This window comes from Lygodium microphyllum, chromosome 13 (genome assembly GCF_053477565.2).
Source record: "Lygodium microphyllum isolate KBCC chromosome 13, Lygodium_microphyllum_v1.1.10, whole genome shotgun sequence".
In the NCBI taxonomy this organism is placed as follows: Eukaryota; Viridiplantae; Streptophyta; class Polypodiopsida; order Schizaeales; family Lygodiaceae; genus Lygodium; species Lygodium microphyllum.
Window position 1 is genome coordinate 130,928,735 of NC_141147.1, and position 11,498 is coordinate 130,940,232.

Genomic DNA, 11,498 nt, shown 5'->3' on the forward strand with positions numbered 1-11,498 from the left:
AACCTCTTTGTTTGTACATATTAGGATTCTGCTTGTACACCATCACCTTTGCATTATAGCCATGGAGGTCCTATGGTTAGTGTTCTCTAATCTTATCTTTATTGTGTTGGATTTTTATAGTTGGGTATGTCAATAATACAATTATACATTTCACATGCAAGGATATGCATCTCTAGTTGATGATGAGGATGCCATCTATGGTCAAGATGCTTGTCATTCTTGCAAATGACATGGTCAAGCAATCAAAAAACTACAAATAGATGTCTTGCAATAGCCTTTTTCTCCATCCTTGAGAGTGAGACTCATGCTATTATGTATTGCCTGATCATCCACGATCTCTAGTATAGACATATAATCACAGACACTATGGAGGATGGGGAGGATGAGAGCTTCTTAGAGATGGAGAGGTTTTTATCTTTTGGGGAGCTTGTTACATGATAGCTCCTTCTAAAATTCTAGGTGAAGGACATGGCCTATTCATTGCTGAGGATCTCTAAGCTCCACCACATTCATAGGTGACCCTTGTGTGTGGGATCATCAACATCAATTAACATGCTACATCTGTAGCCTGAGCACTTATGGTTTGTGTCTCGATGTAGCATCTCTTTTAGATAGAGTCATTACTCACACAGAGGACAAGAGACTCTATGTAAATGGTAGGCCATATACACAAGGAAAGATAGTAGGTATGATAAATAGTAGTTGATGAGGAAGGAGCGCAATAATCAATTGTACATTTTTGGAATGCAAGAATGGCCATGAACCAAGATACATGAGCAAAGATGTTCCAAGGTATATTACTATAAATGTTATTACATCATTATGTGGCAGTGATGAACTATTAGTGAACTATGGATTGAGTAGGACTAAAAGAGCACATCCACTTGTGGACTAAAATCAAGATGGTTTTTCTCTCTCATGGTGTCTTATTTTATTCAAGTATGCATCTCTATAGATAGTTTTTTAACTTTTTAAAAATAGTTTATTATATGCCTATAATCATTTCTATTTAATTGTTTTGTGTCTTTATAACACTCAAGGTTGTTTCATATATTTATAACTTTCAAGACCTTGGTTCTTCAATATCATAAATATTAGGACATTCTATCTACAATAAATTGTCTTGGATATCATTTCATCATGAGTTGAAGGGATAGCAAGCTATTGTAGTTTGCTATCAAGTCCTTATTTCTTATTCAAGCATTAGACGTGAAAATAGATAATCTTAAATTTTCTTTGGAATATTGATAAAGACAACCCTAATGCATCCTTAATTGTCATAGCCCCTCTCTCTCTCTCTCTCTCTCTCTCTCTCTCTCTCTCTCTCTCTCTCTCTCTCTCTCTCTCTCTCTCTCTCTCTCATGTAGCAAGAGACACTAACTTTGCATTGTTTCATCAATGGCATACTTGTTGTGCCATCTCGCTTAGCACTCTCCTATGGCTCCATCCCACTCCAAACTCTCACTCCAACTGGCAATCACAAACTTGTTGTCGAGCTCTAGCTAGTCTCCGCATTGCAAGAAGATATATTAGAATAAGGTGATACTATTTTAAACGAATAAAAGAGAGGGTGGTATGTACTACCATTGTATGTGGACTCGGGGAAAGTAAAGCTCTACTAGATGTCCCATGTGTTGATGAAAGATCCATCCACCTGCGAGGGAAAAGATTTATCCATCTACATCGATGTCACACCTGACTCCATATGAGATGACAGAGGTGTTGAATTGTGGCTCAAGCTCATTAGAAGGCCTTACTAAGGGTGTCAAGGTCATAGATCCACATGTGATCATTGCCTCGTTGTTGTAGGGATTGCTTAGTATATGCATGTATAAACAAAAAGATAATTAGAAAAAAAAAATTAAGAACATTATATATCCAATTAGCTGTAGATGAAGTCCTATGGTGTACTAGTATCCTACTACATGGCATTGCTTAGTCGAATGAACTTGTTGTGTCATGCTACCAGGCTTCGAAAGAAGAGTTATGTTAGATCCATAAGTTATGATCTAGGAAGTTGGATACTTTTATGCACATACATACAAAGAATATATTTTCTACATAAATTAAGATTGAAAATTTTGCAAAGTGGATCTTGTGATGAGCCCTCCTTTGGGTGTATAGTCCTGAATGTCTCATGTAGCCTATGGATAGTGGCCTCCAACTCCTCATTGGGGATCTACTCATACTCGACAATATCCTCCCTTATTTTCTCTCTTAGGATGCCAATAGCTTACAATAGGCTCTTCAAGGCCAATAATAACTCTGCTCAGCCTAGGGCCCTAGCCAAAGTAGAAATGATCTATTTGAAGGGAGAAAAATGTTTAGCACAAAGTAGGTAGTTTGTTTTAACTCTTGCAACTACTTTGATGGGAATGTTAATATAGTTTCAAGAATAACTCCAAATCTTGATAAATTGGTCTTCTATAGTTGACATTCAAGAATATGTCATCAAGACTTTATGCCCTTTTGGCCACAAGTGGAAAAGATGTTTACTTACATCTTCCAAGTTTGGGGCAATCATTTTAGAGGAGCTAATTACTAAAATTGGCCATTCATGGATCTCAATATTTATGGTTGTATACATCTATAGCGGTGGGGTATCTGATCTTAGACCAAGTGGTTGGGTGTTGTGTTTTGGATGCAGATGATACATATGGTTTAGATGTATATCATGTGAATGCATATGACAATGATGGCATTGCTTTTCCTTTTGATATGGGGGATCATGGTTAGGAATGACTCTTTATACCCATTTGATCCGGATGGTGCCATTGGCATGAATGCTTATGTGACAAATGACAATGCATGGTATGAGTATGATTACTATTTCATGGGTTATCCACTTGACCCTAGTGGACAATGATGGTCATATCATGTTTTACTATAGATTTTATATTGCTTATGGTTTCTCTACAACCGTCCTTCCAAAGAAGTCAAAGGTCCTTCACAAGAGTGCAGTTTTGATAATTTTATGTCAATAGACAACTTGTTGTATTGATGTACTATGATAAATTAAATTGGCCTAACTCAATCAAACTTGAATTTTTATGCATGGAGAAAGTACCTACTCTTGTGTACTTTGATTCAAGACATCATTCAGATGAAGATTTCTCTAGAAAGGTATTGTCAATCTGCTGCAATCAGCCTTGTTTTTTATAGTTTACAGTGTTCATTAATCATCTTATTTGAGCTACATAGATTGAAGGGGATCTACTTCAGCATGGAGACTTATATTTTGCCAAAGCTATCCTTAAACCATTTTACTTTATCATTCTTCCTACTATCTCAAGCTTTGAGAACAAAGTTTTGTGGGATGGGATGGTTTGTCGTGGAATTGGTAAAGATCCATAGAAATTTGCCCATTGAATAGTGCATTCTATCCAAGAATTTCACCACAACTCAGAGTATTCAACCTTATCATCAACCTTTTCACTTCTCAAGCCTTTAAAATTGTCATTTTTTAAGATGTTCAAACCCTTGTCTCAATCTTCCCTTAATACTACTAACCTTAATGTTAGCTTCCTTACTGCACTCAAACCCTTCATTTATTGAGCTAAACTCAACATCCACCTCCTGATGCAATTTCTCTAAAGAAATTTCTAACATCATTCCACCCCCTTGGGAATGTGAGAACACATTCCACACCCAAAAAGACCCATGGGAATGAGGGAATGGTTGGGGGAACCTAACATGCTATCATTCCCCTTTGAGAATGTGGAAAAAGTGACATGTAGAAAGTACGAGGCTGCCTTAGGAGTCATGTCCTTATTGTTGGCCTATTGGGAGTCACATCAATATTCTGGACTATCAAGAGTAGTTGCAAGGCACTTTGGGCATCATTTAGCACCTAGGTGAGTATGATTAATTTGATCTATAGGCTTAATCTATCATAGTCCAGGTGTCGTAGCATGTAGGGCTAGTGCTCTCTCTCTCTCTCTCTCTCTCTCTCTCTCTCTCTCTCTCTCTCTCTCTCTCTCTCTCTATATATATATATATATATATATATATATATATATATATATATGAATAGACTGAGAGCTTTAGTTTTTATTGGCTACAGCTCTCTCTATTATCTAAAACAACTCCCAACCTTTTCTTTTACTAATTTCACACACACACACACACACACACACACACACATATATGTGAAAGTCTCATGGAGGTTCGATTCATGCTTTTGATTCCTAAATCTATAGAAGTCATGGATTCCTTGGGATCAAAGTGTTCGAGAAAAAATTGATCTCGGCCTAGTTATGGGAGGAGGTTGAGAAAGTGGACCATTATGCAGACAAAGTGTAAGAAAGAGCACATGTGACAATTACATTCCAAAACACCTTCCAGTTTGGACCAAGCAATGCAAGGAGTGTAATGCTAATGTAGCTTTATGCATTATGATTCATGGAAAACTATTCATTTTCCTAATCAATTCGTTAATTGATCTAATTGTTCATGCATTTTTTAAGATAAACATAATGTCATAAATATTGAGTAAAAAACATTTGCATCAAGTTTAGAAATCTCATTCAAACATTTTCGTACCTTTTCTCAATGCTTACAATACTTTGTCCATCTTACTAATGCCTAATATGATCTACACTGATCTCAAAGAAGACTAAGAAAGTGTTTATTAGATAAAGCATGTAGATCCTTCTCTAGGTTGGTGTCAAAATATTTTATATGTGATAACCCAAATCCACCAAAAATTGATAGGGAATGAGACCATTGGCAAGGTGCATGTATGTATAAGGATTTATGTTTTATGCATGCATGTATGTACAAGGATGAATTTATATATTATGCATGCATGTGTATAGACATACCTATGGTTATTAGGGGGTTTGTGTGTGTGTGTGTGTGTGTGTTCATTTAGAGAGAGAGAGAGAGAGAGAGAGAGAGAGAGAGAGAGAGAGAGTACTTATGTAAGACTTGACAATGTGTGACAATTGCTTAATTTTGGATTTAAACTAATGGGAGCCATAGTACTATGTATGCACATGAGATTTGACATGGATATAAGAATGGGTGTAAAAGAATGTGGCTTAAAGGCACATATTGTGGCCATACAACACATGCATCTATGATCTCCCTTCCATAGTAACTTCAACCTTATGTGATTTGGCCACTAGATTTGGGCAAGAGAAAGCATGGGAGAATTTGAGGGTGTAACATACAACTATGTGGAGGCATGGCATGAGAAAAGATAATTAAATGTTCTTACCCTTGAGCATTTCATGATCTGCACTACAAATCTTTTGTAACTACCAAGGAAATAACTTTAGGTATTTAAGGTTATGTTGAAAATTAGAATGCTTTAGATATGGAGACAAAGATACAAAAATATTGCGTAGTAAATATTTTCTACTAAATGTCACATGAAAGGGGAGGTAGAAAATTTATGAGGGATTCTTTCAAACTTGCAATGTCTACAACCACACCATCATGCCTTGACCCCAATAGCGTGACAACTTGGGATCGTGCCTACAAAGCTTGGTATGCAAAACCATAAGTGTCAAGCCACCTCAAGTTAGGACTATGAAGCCTCCACTCCTCAAATGTAATTGAGTCAAGGGTGGATTGGAATGCAAAAACACTAACTAGCTTGATAGAAAAGGCTGTGTTAAGACCCTGCTAAAGAGTGGAGTCATAGACTGGAAAAAACTGATCAACTTGATAGCATAAGCTGTGTTAAGACCGCGGAATGAGTTAAGAAACCACCCTTAGATTGCTGAGGACTACAATCCATTAAGCAGGGGTGAGTGCAAGGGTATGGCCTTTGTAGTTATACCATGGCATTGGAGCTAGAAACACCTACATAGAAGGTAGTAGTGACTCTGAGCTCTGCTTGGTCTCCACTCTACATGTGATTCCCTATACTCAGTGGTGAACCCTCACATGTGTAACATCACGAGTATATAATCTTGAGATGTGCCTCAATGTTATATCTTTCGGCATATAGTTTGTGTGCCATTCGGCTGTGCCTTTTTGTGCCTCATGACAGGTTGTGACTTGAAGTCCCGTGAAGGTTTGTAACAAGGGGGGAGGGTGCTGAGCGTTCGCTTCTCATTGCTACCATATACACAACACGAATTTTAACTTGGTCATCCTAGACTCTAGTTATCCTTAACATCGTGGGAAGATGCTTCGAAATTTTATGACGTGTGTTTAAAACTTTCGTGGCCCTTTCAAGTTTCATCCTAGACTCGAGTCTACTTATCGTGAACAATGAACATCGTGGGAACTTGGAAGATGCTTCCAAATTTTATGACGTGTGTTTAAACCTTTCATGTCCATTCTCAAGTCCCCTGTCGGAAACCCCTCTTCTATTGGACGGACATCTATTGCATTTGTCAAGGAACACGAAGCGAGTATGGAGAAATAAATGCGTGTCTTATTATTCGAAAATTAAACAAAGAGACATCTGATAAGAGGGAGAGGAGGAGGCCATCAAGCTGATATATATATATATGGTTGCAAAGGGATCGGCTGGGACAGAAAGCCGTGCTAATAACAATCACAATGAAGAGACTCATGCAACAAATCTAGTATACATCTGATTGGTTGAGAGAGAGAGAGAGAGAGAGCCAGCAGCAGCAGCAGCAGCTAGCTTTGCTTAAGGAATGGGTGAGAGAGAGAGAGAGCCAGCAGCAGCAGCAGCAGCTAGCTTTGCTTAAGGAATGGGTGAGCTCCGCGTTCTGCGAATGCCAGTGGTTTTGAACTCTGGTGGAGGCCTAGGTAGCAGCCACACTGCCAGAATTGCTCCAAACAATGCTGAAGCACCCCCAAGGAGAAAGGCTGGAATATTCCCACCTCCAAAGAGCGTGTCGAATGGCCCACTTCCTACCGATATGATCACCTGTTAGCATAAATCAAATGGCAGAACATGCCTGTCATCAACCATAGCCCAATTTTGAGTGGCAACTGAAGTTAATTAATCGTGTATTGGTAGTTTCAAAGCACTGCATCATATGTACATTCACAGTTCCTTCTCCTTCCAATGCATAAGACAACCCACTCACACATACTGATCAAATGCAGTCAACACACAAATACCAATCAAATGGGACGGACATCTACATGATTACTCTAGGGCTAGTTATGGTTAGAGATAACAAACAGATGTTCATTGGCTTTCAAGAATTACATTATTCCCAAATTGTCAACCCGCTCAAGTCTTACCTGAGGAATGACTACAGCAAGGTTCAAGACTCCCATGGATAAACCTGCAATCCGACAGATTCATCAAGTTTGTAATGAGCTGTAGCGGGAGATCAGGGATCTTTGCATTTAAATTTTACATGAGGAAATAATGATGACCAAGCTCTGTACCTTGTCCACCTCCCATGTTGGACGTTAATGTGGCAGTTAGAGCATAAGGCACACTATATGTAACCTGTATGAACATAAATACTGACAATCAGACTAGGTTGCTCAACTCTGGTTGATGATTTACTAACATTTCAAACATTTAAAGATGACTGAGTCAAGAGCTACACGTGAAGTATGTCTAATGCCATCAAAACAAAGGCAAGCATGAGTACTTACTGCAAGCGGAGCCCCTAAAACTGCAAAGATAACCAGAGCCCCAGCTATGGCACCTGTTTTGGGAGGGTGCGAAGTCAGTTTTGTCAAAACAGCAGTACCAGCAAAAGCAGCAGTTATTATGACATCGGCACCCGCCCACACATAGTTTGGGCCAAACCTTCTGCATAGATACTCAATTGCTAGGGAGAACAGCCCCAAAACGAGCGATTGTAACATCAGCCCAAATGATCCCATCCTCACTCCTTTATTGTATAGCACAGAGGCACTGGTCTCTTCACCAGTTGTCGGTTCCCCACCATACACATCCCTACCCATCCAATCCGTATCGAACAGTGTGAAGGGGAACCAAGCTATCCATGTCAATGCGGTCACAATCAACACATACCACATTGTGCGCGGAAGTTCTTTAAATGCGCCAATAAGCTCCCAGAAGAATGCTTCCCTTACTTCCTCTTCTGGTTCATCTATATCGTCCTCATCATCCTTGTCTCCAGCTTGCTTATCATCCAAATTACCACCATTGCATCCTGCAACTTGATGAGCCAACAGAGGAGTTTCAGGTGTAGGTGCAGTTGATGCAGTTGGAGTAGGGGACCAGGGTATCTCAGGAGCAGCTGTTACACTGATAACTACAGTGATAAACAAGATCACCACATCAATAAGGAATGCGGATTTGAGATTGGCACAGCTCACGCCACATGCAGCTGTTTCTGTGAACGGGAAAATGCTATACCAGCTGCTCACTGAACCAGCTGCAAAACCCAGGACGTTGCCTACTGCCATGAAGAAAGAGAAAAAGGAGTTTGCCCTCCTCGTCCGCCTCTGATTCTTTCCTGCACAATTTGAAAAAAACGATCAAACAAAACTAGAACCAATACAATCTGGAAGAAATGCATCCACTGGATGGTGGAGTATGGTGTTAAGATGACATGCCAGCCCAGCTCAGATGTAGGAAGATGATCTATACTGCTAATAATTAATACAAGATCAGGTGACATGAATTGAATATAGAATCCTCCACAAGCCAAATTAGAACCACATGTTAATCATCGGTGCCATCCGACTTTAAGTACTACGATCGCCCTGCATTTTCACAACTATTCTAGCAATTTGGAACGGTACTGGACAGCCAATCATCATTAAAAGGTTTATTCAAGCAGCTATGACTACATGCAAACTAGAAGAAAATAACAGGAATTAAACGACACCATTTTGGGCAACTCTGCATACATGCCTACAATTAACACCAAGTGCCAATGATTTTTGAAAGGGAAATACCTCAGTCATCACTATTCCTGTTCAACACCACAGAGTAGAATCTGAATATATGTAATATAAATGCATCATTAAACACTCCACAATCCAATGGGGAGTTAGGGTCCATCGAGGTAGAAATTTCACATTCAGCTTGACAGAAAGACCAAATGATATGATATTGCTGTGGTACCTGTAAAATCAGCTAACAATGCTCTGCATGGGCCTTGGAGGGTGTTGTTGGCGAGGTCGAGAATCCAAAACCCGAGCACGAACACGACGATGGCTCTGGGTCGGGATGTGAGTGAGTCCCCCATGACATAGCCCAAATCAGCAGCAAAGCTGATGAGAAGCACAGCCACCACCACCATCAAAGCCCCTATCAGAATGAAAGGGCGCCTCCTCCCCCACTTGCTTTGGCAGTGATCGCTGGAATAGCCTATCAAGGGCTGCACCACCATGCCAGAGATGGGGCCACAGAGCCAGATGTAGCTGGCCCATGTGTGGGAGATGCCAAGCTCCTGCACGTAAGGTGTAAGCAGAGACAGCTGGAGCGCCCAGCCAAACTGAACGCCAGCGGCGACGGAGGCGATGCGCGCCAGGGACCTGAGGGGGACACGCTTGGGCCTGGTACTGCTGGGGGCTGCTTCTTTGTCTGCCATGGCTACTGGGGGGGGGGGGGGGGGGGGGGGGGGGGGGGGGCGCGCGGGGAATGTGTCACGGGGTCAGCTGCTAGTGCTGTAACTAGCTATGGTGACTGGGAGCCTATGCTAGATGACGGATCAGTACCATCTATGTATGTACGTATGTATGCCTTGAAGGGACCCTTGCATGGAAGGCTAGGGGGTATCAAAATGATGCTCTGAGTCAATCGACAAGGTGATACAGTTCCAAGGGTGAGAACTATGGCTGGCCGCTCTCTCTCTGTCTCTAGTCCCCCCCAACAAATGTGGCCAGAGGTAGGCAGTGAACACAAGAGACGGGATTGTAAGGAGATGAAGAAGAACGCCAACAAGGGTGCGGAGGAGGGGGTTCGCCAACGTGCCAGCTGGCAGGTCCACGTCGGATTCCGCTAGTTCTTGTCCCGATATATATATTCCAAATATACAACGCAATAACCGAATCAGAGGCAAATTATTATTATTTTACTATTTATTTATTTATCAAATACCTTTGCCATGCCACCCCTGCTCTCTCCATATTCGCGTACGTGTCATGAAGAGACACGCCGCCGTCAAGCCGTGGCGCTCCGTGATTGGATGCCGCTATTTTCTCTTTGCAAATAGATTTATGTGCGTGGTTAAAAGTGTATATTTACATGGCCACTTGGCGGGCGCAGAGAGACCGCATGGAAGGGTGGGGCGGAAGACGGAGAGAGGCAGGGGCTGGGGAGAGAGAAGACGAGAGCAGCATGATGAGAGAGAGTACGGCGAGTCCAACTACGAGAATTTAGAAATTCCTCGGCGTAAATTTATGCGGAATCCGGAACGGAATTCCGTGCATGCCATTCAATTTGGAAGCTCGTGTACTTTATTTAAGATCGAATCATACCCAGCCTCCTTAGTTAATACATTCTATGAATCATGAATCCTTGTTCCCGAATCCCGTCATTTAATTCCTTAGAAGAAAGAACCTTGTGAGCCCTCATTTAACGGCTTCCATACCAACCCAACTAGGCGCTCCGCGCCTAGGCCGGCCCCGCGTTCTCTTTGTTTTTTGCGGGGGAGGTGGTGAGCTGCCACATGGCACCCACCTCTCACCTTTCCTTAACTAATAGTATAGATGACCGCTTAGAGCCTTGACTTTTAGAGCTTCGTCACCTCTCACTTTTGAAAGAAGGTGAAGAATCTTTGAAGAGGTAGAAGTGGCCCCTCCGTGCTTAGATTCAGCCCAGCGTTTCGCGTCGAGATGTGAAGCACCAATGTTTTAATTTATTCACACATTTTTTCACTTAGTAATGAATCAAATAGTCTTGCAATTTTTAAATTTTATTATCAAATCTAACAATTCAATACAATAACATTGATTATCTCAACCATAATAATTGGAAAAGATAATTGAAGCAAAAGTGATTTTTAAATATCATTGAAGGAATTCCAACTGTAACAACATATAAATGGAAAAGAAAGTATATAATGTTTTCAAAAAGATAGTTGTATTGTCGAAAATCAACTATCGAAAAGAAAGTTTTCTCTTCTTAGATGAATTATCGACAGTGGATCTAGCATGGGGAACATGTGTGGCGAAGTTGTGACGCGCCCCGCCCCAGATTGTGCTGCAACATCTAAAAATTTAAAAAAAAGACTTTAGAAATAACAATATTAAATTTATAAAGCAAAACATTTATGAAAATGCTGAGTAAGTATTACCTGGGGACGTGATATGATTGGCTCTAACATTAGTAGAGCAGTCGGCGGAATTTGGATGAAACTGATGCAAAGTTACAAAACATGATAAATCTTGAAACTCCCATTTACTCCAGTCATTCGATATGTGTCTAGTGTGGGACCGAGATATAATGTACTCAACATCTATTTGTCCAACATAGTAGCATTGGATCCATCCAAAATATAAAATTTCTACATATAAAGGAGTGTTTCCATTAGTAAATCCATCATTGGGTAATCTTTCGATTACTGTAGCCAAAGTTCTATGGATAATATCATCCGTAGCAATAGTTCGCAATGCTTCTTGAAGTC

At 40.7% G+C, this 11,498-nt stretch overlaps 1 protein-coding gene across 1 annotated transcript; it reads right to left on the bottom strand.

Moving 5' to 3' along the window:
• Positions 1–6,448: 6,448 nt before the first annotated feature.
• LOC148027216 (sucrose transport protein SUC4-like) lies at positions 6,449–9,461 on the bottom strand. The gene is made up of 5 exons (XM_087690596.1): positions 8,993–9,461; positions 7,546–8,378; positions 7,330–7,393; positions 7,180–7,223; positions 6,449–6,856 (listed from the first exon to the last, which is right to left on the bottom strand). Exons 1-5 carry the CDS (start codon positions 9,459–9,461, stop codon positions 6,671–6,673), a joined length of 1,596 nt encoding a protein of 531 aa, XP_087546722.1. The 3' UTR covers positions 6,449–6,670.
• Positions 9,462–11,498: the final 2,037 nt, after the last annotated feature.

Coding starts and splice junctions, on each gene's coding strand:
- LOC148027216 (XM_087690596.1), bottom strand. CDS start 9,461: ATGGCAGACAAAGAAGCAGCCCCCAGCAGTACCAGGCCCAAGCGTGTC. Junction 8,379..8,992: donor ATTGTTAGCTGATTTTACAG/GTACCACAGCAA, acceptor CAAATTGTGCAG/GAAAGAATCAGAGGCGGACG. Junction 7,224..7,329: donor CAACATGGGAGGTGGACAAG/GTACAGAGCTTG, acceptor GTCGGATTGCAG/GTTTATCCATGGGAGTCTTG.